Source organism: Phyllostomus discolor, chromosome 14 (assembly GCF_004126475.2).
Source record: "Phyllostomus discolor isolate MPI-MPIP mPhyDis1 chromosome 14, mPhyDis1.pri.v3, whole genome shotgun sequence".
NCBI lineage: Eukaryota > Metazoa > Chordata > Mammalia > Chiroptera > Phyllostomidae > Phyllostomus > Phyllostomus discolor.
In genome coordinates this window covers 49,499,085-49,521,661 of record NC_040916.2, presented here as the reverse complement: position 1 = coordinate 49,521,661, position 22,577 = coordinate 49,499,085, and the positions used below count along the sequence as shown (strand labels likewise).

Below are 22,577 nucleotides of genomic sequence, written 5' to 3'. Positions count from 1 at the left end.
GGTGACAAAAGAAATGCTAAAGATGTAGGATGAGAGGAGAAGAAAAGATTGCACTATACTTCAACTTTCCCAAACTCCCACTAAAAGTTCAATTTATGCCTTAAATACTGTCAATTCATGCCTTAAAAACTTACATGTTTACTTCCACCGAATTTCCAGAGTCAAAGGATCTGAATTAATGGGTTTCAATGGGGGAAGAGGTGGGTGAGTGGAATGGCGGTGGAAGGTAACGAACAGATCGCCTACAAGCTGCTTGCATGACCCAGACATGACGGAAGTCTGGGTCCCCAATCCATCGTGTCTCCCCTCTCCCCTTCTGTGGCACCCAAAGCTCACGTCTCTCACTTGAAACTGTTCAGTCACATCATGTCTTTAAGTCTACCTCTCCCCCCCAATTCTCTGCCCCCCACATCTCTCCTCTCCCTCCACCCTCTCATCCTCCCCACCGCCTCACTCCACAGCCCTCCAGGCTCCCCTCCAATGATCTGAACGCCGTGAACTAACTCACCTCCCAGTCGGTGCCTCTCGGATCTCCGAGACTGGGGGGCGATTGGGGTAAGGGGTGAGTGGGGATGGCTTGTCGCTTGGAAATGAGGGGACCTCTTCTTTTGCCTGGGGGTCCCACATTCCAGCCCGGCACCCCATCCTGGTCCCTACTGCGCGCAGAGCCGGGTTCTCCCTGCATCGCGGCTGCGGGCTTTGTCTGCTCTGCGGAGAACCTCTCCCAGCGGCCCAGAGCCGGATCGACTGTAGAAGAGCGGGAGGGGGAGCGGAGAGGGAGCACAGCAGGGAGGAGGAGAGGAGAGGAGCGAGCGAGCGAGCGAGCGAGCGAGAGAGAGAGAGACAGCGCGCCGCAGTGACCCAGACGGGACCGCTCCCCGCCTTCCTGTCCCCCCCTCATTACCATAAGAAAGAGAGACCAGAGACCCTCCGGGACCGCGTGGGAGCCAGGCTTGGGCGAGGGGCGCGCTCCATTAGCCTTTTTTCAACCATTCGGTTTCTGTACACTGACTTCTCTCTCCTTGCCCACGAAAAATTAGGGACCTCCACTTTCATCCCACCCCCAGCTTTGCCTTCGAGCCGCGGGTAAAGACCGAAGGCACAGCCAGATCCTCCTCGGGTCAAGAATTCGTCCCCGCGCCCCCAAGGGCGGGAAACTACAACTCCCGGCATGCCCCGGGCGCCCCCGGCGCGCCCCCCTCCCGTCAGTTCCATGCTGCTCCATCCAGTTCATTTAAAACAAAAGAGTTTGAGCGCTGGAAGGGGCTGGGCTCTACTGGGGGCCACTGAGCGCTGCTCCTGGACTGAGGCTCGGTGCGGGAGCCTAAGGGGGGCGTCTGGACGGCGGGGTCTAGAGACTCCCGGGTCCGAGGAGGGAGGGGTGGGGGCAGAGATCCTGCAGCCCCCCGCCCCCCGTCACCCCCGGAGAGGAGAGGAGATCTGCTTTCTGGGTTTTGTTTCTCTTTCCCCCCCACCCCCACCCCGGGGGCTTGGGCGAGGGGAGTCGGGTTACAGGGTGTTTGGGGAGGGGGGCTTAGGGGGAGGGTCTATCTTTCTATCTCAGCGTCTTTCCCCCTCCCCAGTTCTTTGTTCCCCCCTCCCCACACACCCCCTCCTCTCCTCTCCCCTCCCCTCCTCTCTCCTCTTTTCCCTTCCACCACCTCTCTCTCTCTCTCTCCCTCTCTCTCCCTCTCTCTCTCCCCCAGCTTTTGTTTCGCCATGCCTAGTCTAGTGGTATCTGGAATAATGGAAAGAAATGGGGGCTTTGGAGAACTAGGATGTTTCGGGGGAAGCGCTAAGGACAGAGGGCTGCTGGAAGACGAGCGCGCCCTTCAGCTGGCTCTCGATCAACTCTGCCTCCTGGGTTTGGGGGAGCCCCCCGCCCCCACGGCAGGCGAGGACGGGGGAGGTGGGGGGGGCGGCGCCCCTGCGCAGCCGGCTGCTCCCCCGCAGCCGGCCCCACCGCCGCCGCCCGCGGCGCCCCCGGCCGCCCCGACGGCGGCCCCCGCGGCGCAGACGCCTCAGCCCCCCACCGCCCCCAAAGGGGCCAGCGACGCCAAGCTCTGCGCCCTCTACAAAGAGGCCGAGCTGCGCCTGAAGGGCAGCAGCAACACCACCGAGTGTGTACCCGTGCCCACCTCCGAGCACGTGGCCGAAATCGTGGGCAGGCAAGGTAAGCGGGCGCCCGGATCTCGGAGAGAGACTGGATGGGGGGCACCCCATCTCTAGCGCGGAAAGTTCATTTCCTTTCTCGTCCACCTCTGGCTCTGTCCCTTAACCCACAAAGGGGGACCCGCCCCCTATCCTGATTTCCTAGCGCCACAAAGTTCCTTGCTACCCCCAGTCGGGACTGTTCTCCAGACCCTTTTCCTCCCCCCACGGCTCTGCCCTTAGACAAAGAAATATCTTCTCTTAGAGAGAGGGGAAGGGGAGGGGGATTGGTTTCCCAATCTAGACAGGCTGCCCTGAGGGGGTGTCCACTCAAAGCCAGAAGAACTGGCAGAATGTGCTCAGAGTTACTCAGAAGCCCTTACTCTGACATCTGTTAGTAGATTGGGGAGGGAGTACCCCTGGGGCCCCCAGCCTCCTGGAGTTACAGACTTTGGGGGAGACCTGGCCCAGGGGGAGCCAGTCTGAGTATCTGTCTCTTTGTTGGGCTAAGTGTTGGAATGGAAGGGGGTGTGGCTCATGGGAGGGTCCCAGCCTGGGGGAGAGATGGGGAGGGGGCTCCCGGGAAGAGGGAAGTCTGTGGTCACCCGCACACCGAAGTTGAACGGTCTGTGGGGTTTTGGAAGGGGCGCCTCCAAGGAAGTGCCACATCCTGGTGTGGACCTCTTCTCCCTTTCAGGCTTTTGTTCTGGGATGGCCAAGGCCAGGGGCCAGGAGCCTGGAGAGGGGTCCCCGGTAGTCAGAGAGTAGGACAGGGTGGGAGGGGGCTTGCTGAGAGGGGCGGGGGGAGGGGTGAGAAACCCTCACCTGGAGATTAGGGGCAGGGCGTGTGTCTGGCTGTGTGTGTGGGGGAGGGATGTAGAATTAATCCAGTGTAGACTGTCTGATACCACACCCTCCTCCGCTCCAGCATCCCTGGGCGGGTCGGGGTGGGAGTGTTGGTGACCGTCCAGGTTGAGCAGAGGGGATCTTGGGGACCCTTCCCTCTCCTGGTTTCCCAAAGGGGATGGGGGGCCAGGATTTGGAAACTGTGAGGGGCTGGACTGGGGAGCTGGGGTGGGGGAGGAGCAGGGGAGGAGCTGTCCCACCGTGGGGAACAATAGAGGAGCGGCATTCCGGCTGGGGAGTGAGGGAGGAGGCCTGCTGCTGGCGGGGAAGGAGGGGAGGCGAAGCCAGGGGGCCCTGCTCTTCATCCCACCTCACCCCCTTGTAGTGCTGGGGGCTGGGGGGGGGTTTGCTGGGAGGTCCTGAATGGAGGAGGGGAGGATGCCACTGGCCTGCACAGCCCTCGTCCTCCCTGCCCCCTGCCCGCACCCATGCACTCAATCTCTTTCGATTTCTGGTTTAAAAAGTTGGGTTTCCCCTTGCCAGAAACTAGGGACCCAGAGCACCCTGGAATTGGGTGGGGACACCAATATATTTTCATGGGTGTGGGGGTGATCTTGGGAGGGCCCAGAATCTCATGGAGTCATTCTTTCCTCTTCTGCCTCCGCATCAGATGGAGCTATCTCTCATAAAAGTAGGGGGATTTCTCTCTTCCTCCTCATTCCTTAAATATATGGAAGTCCTCCTCCTTGTCTGATCTCCCTTCCCCTGTTGCAGCGTCAGTGCTCCTATATTTGACCTCTAAGAAGGTGAAGCCCAGTGGGTCTTCCCTTCAAAAGATGCTTCTTCAGGCTTGCAAAAGCCAGGGTCAGGTTCACCATCATTTCTGCAGCCCCAGGCCAATAGCTTTTCTTCTTACTCTTATGCTCTGGCCTGTCCTCTCCAACCCATCCCCAACCTCCAAAGGTACGTAGCCATCATTTCAGTTTATGGACCCGAAAGTTAGACCCAGAGCCCGAGCCCAGGTGCCTATTGGACACTATTGTGAGAAGAAGTTGTCTGAGAGAGGATGTCACTGTTCCTCCACACCCCATGCCTCACAAATAGAACAATATTTACTGGCAATAAAGCAACAAGGATGTGCGCTTGACAACAGGTAGGACTTCTCAACCCTCCAAGAGGTCTGAAGACAAAAAGGAATGAGTAAATTCCCCTTCCCACAGTGAGAAGAGCCACCCCCAACCCATATGTCAGTCTGGTAGGACTGGAGAAGAAGCCATATGGAGTGGAGGAAGGAGACAAGATAATGATAATAATAATAATAATAATCTCACCTCAGGCCTGTGGTTGGAGAGTTGGGGCAGAGTCAGAAAGCTCGAACTCCTAGTGTTCGTTTTCGAGGGGACAGGTAGTGTGTGGGGGTGCTGAGGAAGGGAATGGTGAGCGTGCCCCTGAGGGGGGGTGTGAATGTGTCTGTAATAATTGGGTGGAAGTTGTGGGCATGTGCAGGGGCATGCTGTCTGTGTGTCGGTGACGATAGGGATGGAGAAGTGGGAGGTAGCAGAGGTCGAGACAGGGAATCTGTGTGAGTGCGAGGGGTGTATGCAAGTGCCCCACGGGTGTTGTTTAGAGAAAGGCACATGGTGCATCACGGTTCTCAGGTCCCTGCGTCTGCAAACACACACTGGAGCATGTGCGCTTGGAGAAAGAATGTGAGTCTCTGTGAAGCTTGGGGCAGGGAGAGGAAATGCGGGAGAGGGAGAGAGACGTGTCCCGTCAGCCATGGAGGTGTACAGCCTTCAGAGATGCTGTCCCTGTCCCACCCTCCCTCCCTCTTCTCTTTCCCCTTCTCCCTCTTTGTCTCTTTGTCTCAGCTTTCTTCTTTTTCTTCCTGCCTCTCTCCTCAGACTCCCAGCTTTAATTCATTCCTACTTCAAAGTGGGAGTATGAGTCCAGAACACCGACTCCCTCCCCCCACTCAGCCCCCAGCCCGCCTCAGCTCTCCTCCCCGGGGACAGGGTGGGGTGGCGGGAGTGTCCGTGGGGTCCAGTGCTGCTCCTCACACGTCACTGTCATTATCTCCATACCCCTCTTTTTCCTCTTCAGCCTGATTGTCAGGCCCTTCCCCTCTCCCACACTCTACTAGTTGCTGCGAACTTGCTGTGAATTGGAGACGCTGGGAGATGCTGATGGGGGAGGGGCCATAGCACAGATGGGGTTGTGGGTTTGGTTGTGGGACACTCTTAATGAACGGACATCAGGTGAGGAGTAGATCGTGTGGTTGTGAGTACATTGGAGTTCTGTGGAAAGATCAGGGTCAGTGACAGATTTTGGGGGGTGGGGAGTGATTAATTGATTTGGAAGTTTGACTAGCAAGGAATCAGTAGAGAAATTGAGGGAATGACACATGGTTGGGGAGGCTTTAGTGTGTGGATTTGAGGTTAGCAGCTTGTCTGTTTATTTTGGGGTTTCAAAGAATAAATGAATTTGGAGGGTCCTGGGTGGAATTCGAGTGAAAGTTGTTACATTTTGAAAACCGTTGTTGACAGAGACATTGGGTAGATCTGTGACAGTGGATTGTTCAAGTCAAGGTAGTTTGTGGGGTGTGGTTAAAAGGTAGATTGAGAGGTTCCTGGGGGCCAGGTAGCTGAATAGGATCAGGAGCTTATTGGTGCCAGCATAGACCTTCTTGTCCAGTGAGTTTCTTTCTGTCTCCCCTCCCCTACCTATCCCAGGCTGCAAGATTAAGGCTCTGAGGGCCAAGACCAACACCTACATCAAGACTCCAGTGCGGGGTGAGGAGCCAGTGTTCATGGTGACCGGGCGGCGGGAGGACGTGGCCACAGCCCGAAGGGAAATCATCTCAGCGGCGGAGCACTTCTCCATGATCCGAGCATCACGCAACAAGTCGGGCGCTGCCTTTGGTGTGGCTCCTGCCCTGCCCGGGCAGGTGACCATTCGCGTGCGGGTGCCCTACCGCGTGGTGGGGCTGGTGGTGGGCCCCAAGGGGGCCACCATCAAGCGCATCCAGCAGCAGACCAACACTTACATTATCACGCCAAGCCGTGACCGCGACCCGGTGTTCGAGATCACCGGTGCCCCAGGCAACGTGGAGCGTGCACGCGAGGAGATTGAGACACACATCGCAGTGCGCACTGGCAAGATCCTCGAGTACAACAATGAAAATGATTTCCTGGCAGGGAGCCCCGACACGGCACTGGACAGCCGCTATTCTGAGGCTTGGCGGGTGCACCCGCCTGCCTGCAAGCCCCTCTCCACCTTCCGGCAGAACAGCCTGGGCTGCATCGGAGAGTGCGCCGCGGACTCTGGCTTTGAGACCCCACGCTTGGGTGAGCAGGGCGGGGACTTTGGCTACAGCGGGTACTTGTTTCCCGGCTACAGTGTGGGCAAGCAGGATGTGTACTACGGGGTAGCAGAGACCAGTCCCCCGCTTTGGGCGGGCCAGGAAAATGCCACGCCCACCTCAGTGCTCTTCTCCTCTGCCTCCTCCTCCTCCTCCTCTTCTGCCAAGACACGTGCTGGGCCCCCGGGAGTGAACCGCTCTCCTGCCACCTCCTCCTCAGAGCTGGCAGGACTCCCGAGACGCCCACCTGGAGAGCCACTTCAGGGGTTCTCCAAACTTGGGGGCGGAGGCCTGCGGAGCCCTGGTGGCGGACGGGATTGCATGGTGTGCTTCGAGAGTGAGGTGACTGCGGCCCTCGTGCCCTGTGGACACAACCTGTTTTGCATGGAGTGTGCAGTACGCATCTGCGAGAGGACGGACCCCGAGTGCCCTGTCTGCCACATCACAGCCACGCAAGCCATCAGAATATTCTCCTAAACCTCCTGCCCCGTGCCTACTGGGGCCACTCCCCAGGGGCCTGCCCCTGGAGCTGTTTTCCACCAGAGCCTTTTGGAAATCAGTAATCTGAGGGGCAAGGTGCTTAGAAATACTTGCTGGGAGAGGGGAGGGGAGGCTACGGTGGCTGGAGGGTGGGCCACTTTCAGACCCTCTGGTTACCCTGTCCTTGAAAGTTTGGGAGGGGACCAGATGGGAAATTTTACTAGAGTTACAACTCTGATACCTCAACACACCCTTCAATCTAGAAGCAGCTACGAGAAACTTGTTTTGCTGGAAGTGGCAGCTAAGACACCCTGAACCCACCTCTCCCACCTCCCCACCTGTGGCATGCTACCCCCTGCGCTACGGAGGGGGAGGGCGGGGTGGGAGAGGGAGAACGCCATCTGTATCCAGAGGTGCTCTCTCCACTTCCCGAGGCCTCTGGTCCTGACTCCCGACCTCCTAACATGACCCTTTGGACCCTCCGCTGCCATATCCTGTTTGAGAATCTGTTTCTGGGTTTCCAGCAGTGGGAGGGGGTTGGGGCCCTTTCAGAAGCCCACATAGATTGTGTGGGGAGGGGGAGCATGTCAGTCAATTAGGGGCTCAGACCTGTCTGTCCTCACAAAGCTGGGCTGGAGGAAACCGGCGGAGTCCCCTCTGTCCCCTTCAGCGTCCCCCTCCCCCTCCCATATGTCCTCCCTCTGGCTTCTCCTTTCTCCTTTGCTCTTTCCCAGCTCTTCTCTTTACTTCCTCTTGGTGGCTGTCACTCCCCCCTCGTGCTGCCCTTTCTGTGTCTTCCCTTCTCCCCTTTCCTCCTACCCCTCCTAGCCCAGCTTTGGGAAGACCATCTCCCTGCGGAGAACTATGGGGGAGGACTTTTGGGGGTCCGCTTAATTCTTCTTCTGGCATCTACAGGCCCTCTTTCCCCACTCCTCCAGAGAAACACCTCAAATTCCCGGTGAAATACATCTCTGTTCTCAGTGAAAGTTTGAGGAGGGGATTAATACTGGGGAACATAAAGGTCCGACTGCCCACCTGTATCAGCTTCGGTGTCACGTTTAGGCAGCAGTCCTCGGGCTGGATTTCATGGCAGTGGGAGGAGCGGAGCCAGGTGGTGGGTCTGCCGTTGGAAGGGTCAGGAGGGGCTGCTCCTTCCTCCCTGCATTGCCCCACTCCCTGTGCCCCCCTCCGGACCTCACTCTGACCCTTATTAGCCAGCGAATCATGGAGTGTCTGTCTTACCCATCGTGTCTGAGGAGGGCAGGTTTTCAGAGAGGGGTCATACCGGGGCTAAGCAGGGTTGGAATATGGCTGTTCCCCCCCGAGAATCGTGTTACAGGCCTCACACCCCCTTTGCTGCTTCCCTGCTGCTCACTTGGGGCTGCCACCAGCTTCCCACCCTCCTGGTTCTGCTGGCCGGGCCAGGAGAGGACGGGGATCGGAGTCCCTGGGGGTCCCAGGAGCTTCTTGTATATAGTGGGGTGGGACTGTTGTAAGTGACCTCTGAGCACTTAAGCTCTGGAGTCCCATTCCTGGATAGAGAGAGGGTGTGGGGATGGGGGTTCAGAGGGGATCCCACCTTTTCTTCCTCCCGTTGTGAATTAACTCGCCTCTCCTCAGCCTTCCCCTCCAGACCACCAGCCAGGGAGGGGAGAGGAAAGGGGTCACAGCCAGGAAAACAGGTCTGTGGCAACTTCCCTCCTTCCCGCCAATGTGAGCCATCCCGAGATGTCTGTACAATAGAAACCAAACCAAATGGGCACCCCTGGTTGCCCTGGGGAGGTGGGGGGTGGGGGGGATGTCTGTCTGTCAATTACCCTCCCCCTCTCTCCTCCTTACCCACAAAGGCAGAAGACTGTTATACTAGGGGGCTCGGAAAATTCAATCCCACCCTTACTAATTGAGCCAAACCTAGATAGACAAACGCAAACACACATAGTGAGAGACAAAACAGAGGTGAGAAAGAGCGCGAGAGGGAACGAGACAGGCGACCAACGCAGAGAAAACAAATAGCAAAAAAAAAAAAAAGCAGTTCTTTATAATTTAATATTCTATTTTAATAAAGGCGTTTATTACCATATAAATGTAGCAAAGAACCTGGGCTAATATGAAAAAAAAAGACTTTTTATTAGGTAATTTATTATATGAAAAGGATATTTTATTTTATGATAAAGTGATCCTTAAAAAAAATAAAAAAACTTTAGAAGGTTTAGAATATATGTAGGGAGAGAAGAAAAAAATACATTTGTATTCAGAGTTAAATCTTTAAAAAGTGTTTTTAATATATGTTCAGGTTTACGTTCCTTTTTCCCCCACTTTTTTTTGGGGAGGAATGTCACTTGCTTTTGGGGAGAGGGACCTGGTCCCTCTGGGGCCCCGCAAGTGGATTGGATTTCATTCCATGGGCTCCCTTCTCCTCTCCCCCTCCCCCTCGGGGGAGCCGGCAGAGCCAAACAAAGAAAGGAATTAACAAGAAAGGGAGAAGCTAGAGGACTGAGGACCCTGGGGTGCCCCCCCTTCTCCTGCCCTGTCCCAGGGGCAAGTGAGGAGGGCAAGTCCGGAACTGAGGCCTAGCAGGCTTACGGGACCCTCAGAGAGGTATGAGATTTAAAAGAAATAGTTTTTGTTTTTAACCAAAAATGAGAAGAAAAACCGAGGGGTTTAAAAGAAAATACTACAAAATAATTATTAATAATAATTCAAATTTATTTCATATAATCCTAGAGAAAAAAAGAGAATTACTAGTTACTTAGTAGATGGTATTCAGATAGCTTAAAGTTTAGTAGCATTGTGGGCCCCTGGGTCCGGTAGAATGTATAAAAGTCGTAACAAAAGGAACATAGAGGAGGGCAGTGGCCGAGTCACCCATCTCCAGGCAGCAGGGTGGAAGCAGATGGCTAGTTAAGGTTGGGAGCTTTTAGTCTGCTGGGGTCGACTCTGAGAGTCCTTGGATTTTTAACTTCCAGGACAAATTGATGAGGGTCGGCTCCCGGCATCTTTGAAAGGACAGACGTTGATCATTTCAACTGGGTGGGGGCAGCGTGGGAGGGCGAGCACACCCGCCCGCACCCCTGCGCCGCAGACAGGTACGAAGAGACGCACACGCACACACTTCCACTCAGCTTCAGGTGGCTGAGGGACCCAGACCGCAGCCTCTTCCCACCCAGTCCCCCACTTAGCTTGTGGCGACGGGGGGAGTAACAGTCTCAGTTCTTTAAAGCTGCACTTCTTTACAATTTGCAAGGTGCTTTATTGTCTCATAGAAGTTAGATTCCAAGAAGGACTTCCCACCCACTGGAGTGGAATGGAGACAGTGTCCTTGAAAGGCCTGGGAAAAGGGGCTCCCAAGGGTACAGAGACCGGGGAAGGGCAGCAGAGACGTGGGGTGACCCTGACCCCAGCCCTCTGCTCCAGTCCACCTCCATCTATGTGTTGAGGTAGGGGTCATCCACTGTGCTCTAGCCTGGGGGCATATCACCCTCCCCACTGACAACTGGGGAGTTTGGCTTTTGCACGTGAGAAATCAGTTTTCTGAGTACTTGCCTTGGCTTGCAGTCAGGTCAGGCCCCGTCCTCCAGGGGATCGATGCAGGAGGGCGTGGGGCCCCTTGGCTCACCTTTTGACCAGGAGAGTTGCTCCGTCCACCTGTGACTCTGTCATGCCCCTCCTGGCCTTGACCCCAAACACATCTCCCTCTCCCCAATTTACTCTTCTCGCCCCACTTAGGGACAGATTGCCCCCTGCTCTTTTTGTCCTAGAAACCCCCATAGTTTGGGAAGATAGCGTCTGTGGTGGGGAGGGCATCCCCTTCCCCACCCAAGGGTGCGGGTAGGGTAGGGTGGGTGGGTGGAGACGCCCTGGGGCAGGGGGGATGGTCTCTCCACTGTAGAAAGTAGAGTAGGATTGTGGTCAGACTTAATTTGAGGCATCTAGTGAGGACACATACAAATTCACCAAGGAAAAGGAGTTAAAAAGCAAAATAAAAGGCGGGAAACAAAACAGACCCATGAATAATCGAGTCAAAAGTGATGTTGCACAAAATGCAGAGAAACCAAGAAGGGGAGGGTTAATGTATTAAATGTGCTATTAAGAAGTTAATTTTATTAAAAGTATTATTACTTAAGGCTCTGACTGCTTTCTCTGAATGTGGGGGTTTTGTCTGGGGGTTTTCTCTGGTAGGATTCTGGGGGTCCCTGCTCACCTTTGTTTGGGAAGTGGATGGCTCCTGTCTGCTCTCTACCATGTGGTACTCGAGTCTCCAAGCACTCAGTCCCTTCTTTTCTGCCCATTGAGCCCCATTCCTTTCCCTGAGGGCACAGTCAGACCTTCCACTGTGCTCTGCAGAGCAGGAAAACCAGAGAGCCTGCCTGGACAGCCAGCTCTGGGCTGATGGAGAAGAGGCAGAGAGAGCTGAGAGCCAGACCCTCCCCACTCACCCCTACCAGATTCAGTGTGCCTACACACCACACCCCCTCACTGGGGTCAAGCAGAAAACTGGTGGGAGACTTGGACCTTCCACCTCCTCGTCTTAAACCCCATTTCTGTAGCACACAGGAACAGGCTGGTCCTGACCCCCCCTCCTCCAGCCCCACCTCACCTCCCCTGCCTCCTCCCTTTACCCCTGGCATTGGAGTGACCTCAGTTCTTGGCACCAGGGCCCTGGGCAACAGATGGTACCTGCTGATGGTCTCCTTTGTCTTGCCTTCCAGATACTCCCTCTCCGCCATGCTGTCCTCCCTCCCGCTTCTGCCCTGGGGGTTGGCAGAGGGAAAGGCAGGCACCTCTCACCCTCTTGGCACCCTCCCCAGACCACAGGACTCCAGGGGCAGCTGGCCCTGGGGGGCAGTGGGGAGAATGAAGGGAGGGGTGAGGGAAGGGGAGCAGGGACTCAAAGGAGGAGCCAGGTTTGAAGGGGAGGCACAGACAGGAGGCAGCAGTGGGATGGCCAGGCGTTGATACAAAACAGCTTTATTTGAGGGCTTTAGTCTGGGAGGGGTGGCAGATAACAGGGGGGATGGTGGGACATGAAGAACTTAGAGCTCTGGGGGGCTGTGAACAGGGAACTGGCCACTCTGACACCTGGAGCCACAGGGCAGGGAAAGGTCCCAGAGCACGGGGCTGGGGAGCACCAGAAAGCTCATGGGGCAAGGCTGGTGCCAGCTAAGGTCAGAGGCTGATGCAACAGGCCCTCTTCTCACCAGGGCCAGGCTCCTGCCCGGCCTGGGCACTGCTCAGGGTGACGGCATTGGTCCGTGTGCTGTTCTGCCTCTGCTTGGACACTTTCGCGAAAATCTCTGAGAGGGCAGACAGGAGTGGTTAGGTCAGAAGAAGCCCACACTCCCTCTACTCACACCACATGCCCCTTCCTGAGCACCGGGGGCAGTCACACTTACGGGAGGTTTTGCCGGAAGGAAGCGGAGTTCATGTCCCTTCTACTTACCTGGGTGGAGAAGAGCTAAGATGCAGCTCCCTGGGCAGTGTGGCCTTCTGGGTCCTTCCCTAAGCTCCAGGCTGGGTTGGGGGGAGGAGGGCAGCACTAGGGAATGACTGGGGAGGGGGGCTCTGAGGAGGTCGGGGGTGCACAGAGGGACTGAGGAACCGGCTAGGGTGGAGAGGGCTGGGTGTCTGCCTTCCTACCAATGCCCACAGAAGCCTAAGGGTGGGAGTGGGGTGCCAAATAGAGGCAGGGACTCTAACCTTTGAGGACAGTCTCAAAGGCCAGCTCCACGTTGGTGGAATCCAGGGCTGAGGTCTCCAGGAATAGCAGCCCATTGTTTTCTGACAGGAAAGGAAACACACCATCAATTGCGGGGTCAAAGGCAATAGTGAAATATTTACTTAATGTTTACTATGTGCTAAAACCTTGACACATGTAGCTGATTTAATTCTTTTTTTAAGATTATTTATTTATTCTTTAAAAAGTGATTTTATTTTTTAGAGAGAGAGGAAGCCGGGGCTGGGAGAAGAGGGGGAGAGAAGTGTGGCTTGGCAACGGGCTGCCTCTTGCACCCCCACAGGGGCCAGGCCCACAGCCCAGGTGTGTGCCCTGACCTGGAATCGAACTGGCGACCTTTTGCTTTGCGGGCTGATGCCCAACCAAGTGAGCCACACCAGTCAGTGCTCATTTAATTCTTTTTTTTTTAATATTATTTACTGCTTAGAGAGAGAGGGACACACACACACTGACCTGTCCTGCTTATCAATGCACTCACTGGTTGATTCTTATATGTGTCCTGACCAGGGATCCAGCCTGCAACCTTAGTGTGTCAGGATGACGCTTGAAACAAATGAGCTACCCAGCCAAGGCATGTAAGTCTTAAAACAACTGTGAGGTAGGTTTGAATAGTATTCTATTTTATAGAAGAGGAAACTGAAGTCCAGAAACACAGAGAGAATGAGAAAGAACTTGCTCAGTGCCCCACTTGCTAAGAGATGTCAGGCTGGGCCACGGGACTCCTGTGTCCGCACCCTTAACCACCACACCTGACTGTCTTCACACCCCAGAGAACTCCTGGGGAAAGTGTGCTGGCAATAGTCAAGGGAAGCCCACCTACTGCACTTAGAATCTTTGAACACTGCAGGGTGGGGCTGTCTTAAAATCAACCATAAATAATTGCCCATAAAGACAATCTCAGGGCAAATGGTGAGACATCACGAAAAACACGGGGTCACCGTGGGGAAGGGCGGATCCTGAGGAAGAGGAAGTGGAGGTAGGGGGCCTTGTGGAGGACGTCCAGGCTGGGGTCTTGGGGGGGGGGGGGGCGGCAGGGCTGGGACTGTGTGGGAGAGTGGGGAGGTAAGACCCCATCTCGGCCGGTTCTTACCAGCGAACATGCGGGCCTCATCAGTGGGCACCTCCCGGGCCTGGCTGAGGTCGCTCTTGTTGCCCACGAGCATGACGACGATAGTGGCCTCGGCGTGGTCGTACAGCTCCTTCAGCCAGCGCTCCACCACGGCATAGGTCTGGTGCTTGGTTAGGTCGAACACCAGGAGGGCGCCCACTGCACCGCGGTAGTACCTGGGGAAGGGCAGAGGGGCGGACAGAGGCAAGGTCAAGGTGGTCGGGCCCAGCCTCGGAGCAGAGCCCTCAAGCCAACCAAAAGGCCGGAGATGAGTCCCAGAGACTGGGAAATGCGAAAACTGGAGTCCAGGGACGCGAACCCAAACAGAACGGCTGAAGGCCCTGATGCCTGACACAGAGAGCCGTCAGAAATACTCGTCTCAGAGCCTCTGAAGATTCCCCTCCCAGCTCTAAAACCAGGGGCTCTCTCCTTCCTTCACAGCCTCTCTGCTTCCTGAGGTCCTTTGTTCTGATTTCAGCCCTGCAGTCAAGGCTGTCTCCTGGATGCCCCTCCTCCAAGATCTTCCTCACACGGCTCCATGACCCACAGCCCCCTCTTCTCTCTTACAACCATGTTTCTAGGACCCACTAATGTCCACGCCATGCGCCAGTCCCCGAGTCAACTACCCGATGCATCCTTGCAAGCATCTAGCCTTGCTCCTAGAGTTACGTGGAGCTTCTTTAGACTGGCGACACATAACTACTCCCATTTTATTGATGAGCCAGCTGAGGCCCACAAGAGGGCAGGTGACCAGATGAGTGTGTGTAACCAAAGCCCCGGACTCCTGCTCCCTGCCCCGGGCAGGTGCTGGCCCACACCACACACACAGACCACCTTCCCCACACTTCACCTGCTACTGGCTTGTGGTGTCAGGAGGCCTAACTTGTGATGTATCTTCAGAGCCGTTGTAAAATGTGATTGTGGGATCCAGCCCTTCACCTTTGTCGTTAGATGGTGAAGGCTGCTGAGCTCGAAGCAGTGTGCAGGAGGGAGGGGTGCTATCCGTCCCTGCAGCCTACTGCACCATGGCCCTGGGGTACCACGGGCCTTGGGGATTGCATAAAGTGCCTAATGCGAGGCGCCCGTACCTTCCTGGGCACACAGCAGAGGCACAGGCAGTGGTGGCAGTGACTTGTGGCTTTAGTCCTACTAGTCAGTGTCACTACATCCTCCCTGTCTCCGACTGTGTGTGGCTCCCAGTACTTGTGTCTCCTCAACCTGGCCATGGTGTCCTGTGATCCCACTGGGGAGCACACTGCTGAGTGCCCCTGCCTCCGCCCCATCCTCCTTCTCCCCTCCAGCAGTTTTCCCTGGCTTCCCCAGCACCCCCACACCGCAGCAACCCCCAGCCCCGGGCTCACGCTGAGGTGATGGCTCGGTATCGCTCCAGGCCAGCCGTGTCCCAGATCTGAGCCTTGACAGCAGCGGTGCCCAGCATGACAGTGCGGGTGGAGAACTCAACCCCGATTGTGGTGCGGCTGTCGTGGCTGAACTCATTGCGTGTGAATCGGGACAGCAGATTGGTCTTCCCCACGCCTGACTCTCCGATCAGCACCACTGGAGGAATGGAGAAATAAGGGCTGAGCAGGGCACAGCAGCCCCATGCCCACCTGAGCCTGTAGGGTTTGCCCATCAGCAAAGGGGAGCTGAGCTCAGAAAATTGAGGGGAGAGCCCAGGCTCATGGCAGAGACGGGTCTGCAGCTCCACACGTCATGTCCATTCGAGGCAGAAGGGCCAAAAGCTGCGCCCAGCTAAGGGGCTTCCTGGTCTGATGAGACAGGCCCGTAGAGTTAGCCTGCAGACCTGGCGATGGGTGACGTCCCTGGGCTGCTTGTAGGTGTTGGTGCTCAGGGACTACGGGGAGAGGCTGGCAGGCTGTGAATGCGGACAGAGACGGTAGGAGGCCTGGGGGAGGGTGCACTTCCCCAGAGTGGGAAGTGTGAGCACTTGTGCGTGTCACTGTGCATGTGAGTTGGGAGGACAAGTGGGAGGGGCGGTGTGTGTGTCTGCATGGGAGCAGAGGTGTGAGTGTAGAGAAAGTGTGGCAATGGCACATCCGGGGGGAGGGGCAGTACGGGTGTGTGTGTGTACGAAGGCGGGATCCATTTATCCCCAAAGAGGGTCATTCTTGCATGGGCCGGGCGCTGGGCCCCTGTGTGTGTCCTTCAGCAAGTTGTTAGCCTCTCAGACCTTCTTTTTTATACAAAAAAATGGGAGTAACAATAGTACCTGCCTTATGGGTTATTGTTAGAAGTAAAAGAGATAGTGCTCAGGATAGAGTGCATGTGCAGGACTGTTCCTCTCATGCCTGTTGTTGGTAGTCCAGCGCTTTACCTTCCAGGTTTTCAGGGGCCAGGGTCCACCAGAAGGGCCCTGCAGAGCCTTGGAGCTGGAGTGCTCAGTCCTCGGCCCCACCTCACCCAGAGTGGGTGAGCAGCCAGGGGCTGGGCAGAGTGTGGGAGGCTGATGTAAATAAGACTCACAAACCGCAGAGGCGCTGAGCTGAACGCCCAGGACCAGAGGAGGCCGCCCACAGTGGTTCAGGGAGGCGGGCTGGTGCCCAAGGGCTGTGAGCTGTGTGCTCTGGGGCTCTGGTCCCCACCCGGCCTCTGACTGGCTACGTGATCTCGAACAAGTGGCTGACCTTTCCTGAATCTCAATTTCCTTATTTGTGAAATCTAAAAAAACACTCCCCCCATCTTTAAAGATTCCTTATTTGTAGAGGGTAGGAAAGAGCATGGGTGTGTGCGGGGAGAGGACGTGTGTGTTCCTGCCACTCCCCTGCTGGGGACCCAGTCTGCACTCCAGCGTGCACCCAGCACGTGGGCGCCCAGCCCGACCCTCAGGCCTCAAAGGCGCTCCGGGCAAGGGCTTTGGAGTCAAACAGACTAAGGTTTGTGCTGACATTGTTACATTTTGTACGCCACTTTGTTTCTCATCCTCATTGAGAAATGGAGATAGTAATTGCTAAAGTTCATGGAGTGCCTGCAATGTGCCCCTGCCTGGCACTGTCCTAAAGCCTTTACACATGTTCACTCAATCCTCACAAAAGTGCCATAAGGCATGTGCCATTATCATCATTGCACTTTTATAGATGAAGAAAGGAGGCACTTGGGGGGTTAAATACCTTGAGAAAGAGAACACAGCCAGTGTGGTAAACACAGGTGTGCTGCCCAGGGGCCCTTCCAGAAAGAACGCCCCCAGACACAGGGAGTGCAGTCAGCAGACAGCTTTCAGCTATCGCTCCTTCAGCATCTGCCTCTGGTGCAGAGAGCGGCCTCACCTGTGGTCACGCCTCCCCCGGGCAGTCTGCACCCACTGCCCGAGCAAGGGGAGGGTATCACAGAGCTCCCTGCCTCTGGCCAGGGCTTGGTGATCCTGCCTTGAAGTTTAACTTCCTCTCTGCCCAATCCTGTTTCCTCCCCCTTCCTTTCACTGGTTTTGGTTCGTAATAAACATCTTGCACCCCAAACTTCTGAGGGTCTGCTTCTGGAGATCCCAACCTGCAACAAGGAGTAAGTGGTAGGGCTGAGATCTGAACTCTGTCTGGCTCCTGGCTCCTTTCAAAATGAAAGGTAACTTCCTGGGGTTGTTAAAGTGATTAATAAGCCAGTGGCTGGCACATAGTATGAGCTCAATAAATGATAGTCACTCGTAGTATTATTGCTCCAGACTATTGCTAGCTCTTAACCCAGTCTCCTCTTCCTGGGAAAGATGTTGAGAATACAGGTTCCCCAACACCTGGTCGCCTGAGTCCCAAGTGAGGGTGGGGCTCAGGCTGGGAGAGGCGGTAGGGTGGGGTGGCTGGACAGGGAGTCAGAGCTCTGCCAGTCCGACCTGCCCTGAAGGAGGTGTGGAGGTGAGGGTGGTGTGGGGGTGGGGAACAATAAGGGGGCCAAACACAGGGGCTTAGAATAAAGAGCAGAAAGATATGTGCACACTTCCAGGGACAGCCAAGTTGAACCCAGTGCCTGGTATTCAGGCCCAAGGGATCTGCCTGGCCAGGGACAGGCAGAAGGCTTGGCCCCAGGAGTCCTCTGAGCCCCAACAGACCCTGCTCCCAACTCGTTACGTCTTCCTGAAGTCTTCACCCAGCCCGAGGACAGCACAGACCTCTCCTCTTTCCTTTTCTGTGCACTTGCCCAGAAAGATGCTTTGCTTCCTCTTAAGTCTGCCTGTTTCCCCCTCCTCCCAGCAGGGAAGCCCTCTTGGAAGTCTGACCTCTATCTCTCTTGCTGCTGCAGCTCACTATTCCTAGGGATTTGGCCTTCCGTTAGGAGCAGGGCACAGGAGCCTAACTCGGCGCTGTTAGAGAGAGCGAGCAACCCCATTGTTTACAGCCTAGAGCCTTCTGGCTTTCGCTCCAGTAACCAGACCCTCCCCCATCCTTGCAGCTTTCTTTCTTATACAAAGGAACGTCAAGCCCTGGGGGGTCCTGGTGAGAGAAACAACAAGGCAGGAGGGCCGGCTCCGTGGGTCTCTTTCTGGGTCTGTGCCAGGCTCCCTCTTTCTGTATGAACTCCAACTTACCCTTGAAGACAAAGTTATAATCTTCCTCAGTTCCGTTCCCCATCTTGGCTCCACATGGAGGGTGCTAGTGTCTTCGGAGACAGAGGTGCCGGGTCTGTGCGTTGGCTAGTGCCCTCAACTCCCAGCTCTTAAGAGACCTGGATCCACCACTTCTCTCATTGGGGATAAAGAAACGTCTGCAACCAGAAGAACTGAGGGCTCACTTAAGGTTAGGCAAGGCCTGGGGAGGCTCGGCTCTGGCAGGTGGGGGTGTTGTAAGGAAGCCGAGGACGGAACAGGAAGAGCGGGGCAGCTAGAGACCTGGGGCCCAGGTGGGTGGAGACAATGACGTCAGACAGGTTAGACAGGTTGGGTGTCTGCTCTCAGCTTGGGCTCCCACAACAGGCGAGCAGGCTCCAGAGGGTGACAGTTGGGGAGGCAGGGACAGGGCCTTCAGAGAGCCGGCCGAGGACTGAGTACATTTTGCTAGGCTCCGGAGCCTCCGGCTGAGAGGCCCTCAATCCCCCGGGGAGCAGAAATCTACTTGGCCTTCTGCTTTTCCTTTAGAGCCTCCGGTTGGGGGCGACTGGGGGAACCTGAGGAAGGGCCCACAGGATGGCAGTCACCCTGCAGCAATGCAGAGCTCTAGGAGTTGTATCTTGGGTACAGCAACTTCTACCCCTCCCTGACTGCCCAGGGCTGGGGAGGGGCAGCATCTCTTACCCTGGGTGGAGCTGGAACTTGCAACCTATCTACTTCCTAGGATGGGTCCCTTCCTACCGCACTGGGCAAGGGGCTGGTAGCTCCCTGCTCAGACCTGCTCTTCAGGTCGCTGGGTAGGTAGAGAGCTGGGGCAGAACCAGCCAGACAGGGTGAGGGGTCTGAGTGTAGGGGCAGGACCTGGAGATGAAGGCTTCCGGCAGGTCTCCTGGGTTTCTTCGGATCACTGCCCAGGACCTGAGGCCCCACAGCAAAGCCATCCTGCCCGCAAAGGGCTTTAGAATCTGGTGTCTGGGTAAGCGTGTGAGTACCTGGGAGAAGAAAAAGGGGTGGTCCCTCCTAGCCCAAAGAGTAGAAAAGGCACCGTACCAGTCGGGACTGAAGGACAATGAAGTCCCAGGCCCCACATTATTTTTGTCCAGCATCACTCCCACTAGCCCCCTGCTCCTTGGAGCTTACTTCCAGGGTTTTGCCAGCCAGGCAAGTAAAATTCTGTTCTGAGTGGTGGGGGCCAAGTGAGGCCACACCACTGGAGAGGCCAAGGGAGCTCAGGCGCCGCTGCCCAGAGCCATTTGGCTGCTGGAGGTCCCAGTGGAGAGGCAGGTGGGAGCCGCCCCTGCAGGACATAAGGAACACTGCAAGCCAAGCCTGCTCCTCCCCATCTCCTGATTCCTCCCAGCCAAGAAAGCAGCCAAAACGTAAGACAGAAGTGAAATTTATTCTTGGAAATGAACAAAGTCCCACCCTCCCCCATAGTCCAGGAAGGTTTCCTCAGGGGGCCTTGCCCCTCCACATGGTCACCTCTCTGGTCTGACCCCCTACTTCCACCAACGCCCATTACGATGCTGCTACTTGGGTGAGGGGCTCCTCCAGGTACTGCACCAAGGCCTGGGCCTGCGAGAGGGGAGGAGAAATCAGTGCCACACTGCCCTTGCATGGCGTGCCATGAGAGGGAGCCCAAATCCAGGTCGACTCCCAATGCTGAGCACCCAGCCCCTGGCCCCACCAGAAGTGGACTGACTGACAGAAGGACTCCAGGAAGGTGGTGGGGATGGGAGAGGACACAGTGAGGAAGAACAAAGGCTGGGCCTAGGGTTGTAGCGGGACGGGCACATACACACCTTTGCCTTGAGCATTCCGAAGCCAACAGTCTCCTTGGCATACATACACAGCAGAAGGTTGGCCACTCGAGTGATGGCTACACGGCCCTCCTGGAGGGGTGATATCACGGGATGGGATGTTCTGCTTGGCGCCCTTAGCCCCTCTTTCTTCAAGGGATCCTCTTGAGAGAGACTATATCTTCCTTCCATGCCCTGGGCATGACAGGAACTTCACCCGGGGGTGGGGGGCTGGGGCTATGGCAACAGCCCTGGCCATGGGATCCTATGCCCCAATTGCAGCCTCAGCACAGCTGCCTGCTAACCAAGTTACTCTGGGAAACTCAACCTCCCAGAAACACCTCAGTTGGTTAGGGTGTTAGTACACAGGAAAGAGTTTTGCATCTTCAAAGGGCTATCCTAATGGGTGATGTTATTATGGATTCACCCCAAAGACACTGTAAAGGACTTGAGAGCAGTAACCCAACTTATATTTCTTTCCCCATGGTAATATTTTTCAAACTGCAGGTTTGACCCCAGCGTTAGATCAGTTAGGAAGGTTGATCAATATTAAAAGAAAAAATAAAGAAATAAAGTGCATCGCATGTCCTAGGGTTAGTACCGTCTCACAAAACTCGTTTCTGTGGGCGTGTGTGTGTCCTGGGCTCTGACTTAAAACGCACCTCCCGAGGCTGGGTTGTGGTCAGACGTTTGAAAACTACTGTCCCACAGCACCAGCGCTAGGCTAGGTTCCTAGTAGGGGTCATTAGTTGAACTGAAATGCACCCTTGGTTGGGCAGGGGGTGGGAAAGTGGCAGGCAGCCGAGTTACAGTGGAAATCCTTCACTCCTGGGGCCTTTTCAGTTTGGCTCAGGAAACTTGCACCAGGCATCCAGTGCGCGCCAGGAGGCTGGCGCTGACCCCTGCCTCTGCAGACTCATCTCCCAATAACCTGTCCCGTTCTCTCGTCACTCCTTCCCCCACAGCGACCTTGTGGGTCACGGACCAGGCTCCCTCTGGCTTCAGGGCCTTTGCACGTGCTGCTCTATCACAAATGTTTTTTCCCTAGATGGCCACACAGCTTGCCAACTTTCTTCAAGTCTGTGATGAAATATCAGCTTTTCTGTGAGCCTTCTCTGGAACATGCTCCCCTCTATCTCACTTCATTACGTCATTGTTCTCCATAGTGTTTTTAACACCTAATGTACTGTTTTACACTTACATGTTGTACAAAACATATTTACAAACTTAGTTAATAAAACATACACATCTTATTTATTTTAAAACATGTAAGCTGTAAACTTCATTAGGTCTGCAGTTTCTGTCTGTTCTGTTTGCTATTGCATTCCCCCCCACCCCCTAGTCCTGAGAATACTGCAAGAGACCTGTATGTTGAATGAACAAAGGTGATTTTCAGTTTCTGTTCCCAGGAAGTTCCCAACCTAATGGTCACTTGCCCTTGCTGGACCTAATCTCCTTTCTCTGTCAAATGAAGTAATTAGGGAAGGGTCTGCAGACTGTCATGGTTCTGTAAGTCAGTGAATCTGGGATGCCAACACTCTGTGCGCAGGCCACTCTACACTTTCTATTCTCCTTTCCATTTATCTTCACAAGACACTGTGAGGTGGGGAGGGGGTATTGTTTCCACCTTAGAGCTCCTGTAAGAAAGCTCAGAGAGGTTAAATGACTTAGGCAAATTTCCATAGATGGTAAGTGGCTGGCTGAGACCAGAACCCCAGACAGATACCGGGTCCGGTGCTGCTTCCTCACCACCACTTGATGCACAAGGTCCTGCCTATTATAAATGCAGCTGGGGGCCAACTCTTAGCAATCTTCCACAGATCCCAACCATCCAGGACGGGGTACAGTTCATCCCCTAGGGATCCCCTTTGGGGACAGAGGAAGTGGCTCCTCTCTCCATACCATGCAGTCCATTAGGATGAATTTGAGATTGTCTTCATTAAACGCTTGGTTCCCGTTTCGGTCGTAAGCGGCCCAGATGTTACTGGCGATGGCTGCGGTGACCCGGGCGTCGGTATCCCCGTAACCAGAGTAGGCCAGCAGAGATCCCTCGTTATTCAGCAGCCTGGCGAGGGACAGGGAGGGATAGTGACGTGCTCAGCATAGGGAGTAAAAGACTTGGGTTCCCAACACAGACCCACCACTGACGCTTCTAGAAAGCAAGGGTCTGGGTTGAGTGTGTCCTGGAACGTGACCCGAGCAACCAGTTCGTCAACTTCCCTTTTCCAGAGGCGCCCTCCACGCCGATAGCCCCAGCGGCTGCCCCCTCCCTTCCCGGACATCCTTCCCCACCCCTCCCTCAGAGAGTCGCGCGCTGCCCCACTCCTGTGCTCGCCGCTCGGGTCCTCGGTCCGAACTCACAAGGTGCTCTGGACACCTCCAGTGTTGGCCTGGCTTAGCACCTGGGTCAAAGCCTTGGGACGCAGCATGCCTGCGGCTCCTAACCCGGGGCTTTTCCAAGCAGACACTATACCTCCCTCCTGCCCAGCTCCGCCTGCAGCTTCCGGTACTGCCCAGCTCCGGAACTTTCTGGGAGTTGTAGTTTCCCC

General features: G+C 55.6%; 3 protein-coding genes across 5 annotated transcripts; 1 reads left to right on the top strand and 2 right to left on the bottom strand.

The window, feature by feature from the left end:
- Positions 1-1,351: 1,351 nt before the first annotated feature.
- On the top strand, positions 1,352-9,479 carry MEX3A (mex-3 RNA binding family member A). Its single transcript, XM_028502646.2, has 2 exons — positions 1,352-2,173; positions 5,730-9,479. The coding sequence occupies exons 1-2, from the start codon at positions 1,720-1,722 to the stop codon at positions 6,833-6,835; spliced, it is 1,560 nt and encodes a 519-aa protein (XP_028358447.1). The 5' UTR covers positions 1,352-1,719; the 3' UTR covers positions 6,836-9,479.
- A 2,303-nt stretch (positions 9,480-11,782) lies between these two features.
- RAB25 (RAB25, member RAS oncogene family) lies at positions 11,783-18,506 on the bottom strand. 2 transcript variants are annotated; one of them, XR_004900766.1, is made up of 6 exons: positions 18,212-18,506; positions 15,042-15,237; positions 13,663-13,856; positions 12,536-12,616; positions 11,863-12,132; positions 11,783-11,824 (listed from the first exon to the last, which is right to left on the bottom strand). XR_004900766.1 is itself a non-coding variant. In XM_028502647.2 (5 exons), the coding sequence occupies exons 1-5, from the start codon at positions 18,252-18,254 to the stop codon at positions 12,005-12,007; spliced, it is 642 nt and encodes a 213-aa protein (XP_028358448.1). In that variant the 5' UTR covers positions 18,255-18,506; the 3' UTR covers positions 11,791-12,004. The 2 variants fall into 2 exon arrangements, 1 of the variants encoding a protein (XP_028358448.1); XM_028502647.2 differs by having other exon boundaries at positions 11,791-12,132.
- A 1,103-nt stretch (positions 18,507-19,609) lies between these two features.
- On the bottom strand, positions 19,610-22,554 carry LAMTOR2 (late endosomal/lysosomal adaptor, MAPK and MTOR activator 2). 2 transcript variants are annotated; one of them, XM_036015820.1, is made up of 4 exons: positions 22,390-22,554; positions 21,931-22,093; positions 20,032-20,223; positions 19,610-19,804 (listed from the first exon to the last, which is right to left on the bottom strand). In XM_036015820.1, the coding sequence occupies exons 1-4, from the start codon at positions 22,455-22,457 to the stop codon at positions 19,748-19,750; spliced, it is 480 nt and encodes a 159-aa protein (XP_035871713.1). In that variant the 5' UTR covers positions 22,458-22,554; the 3' UTR covers positions 19,610-19,747. The 2 variants fall into 2 exon arrangements, with proteins under 2 accessions (XP_035871713.1, XP_028358336.1); XM_028502535.2 differs by having other exon boundaries at positions 20,032-20,121.
- Positions 22,555-22,577: the final 23 nt, after the last annotated feature.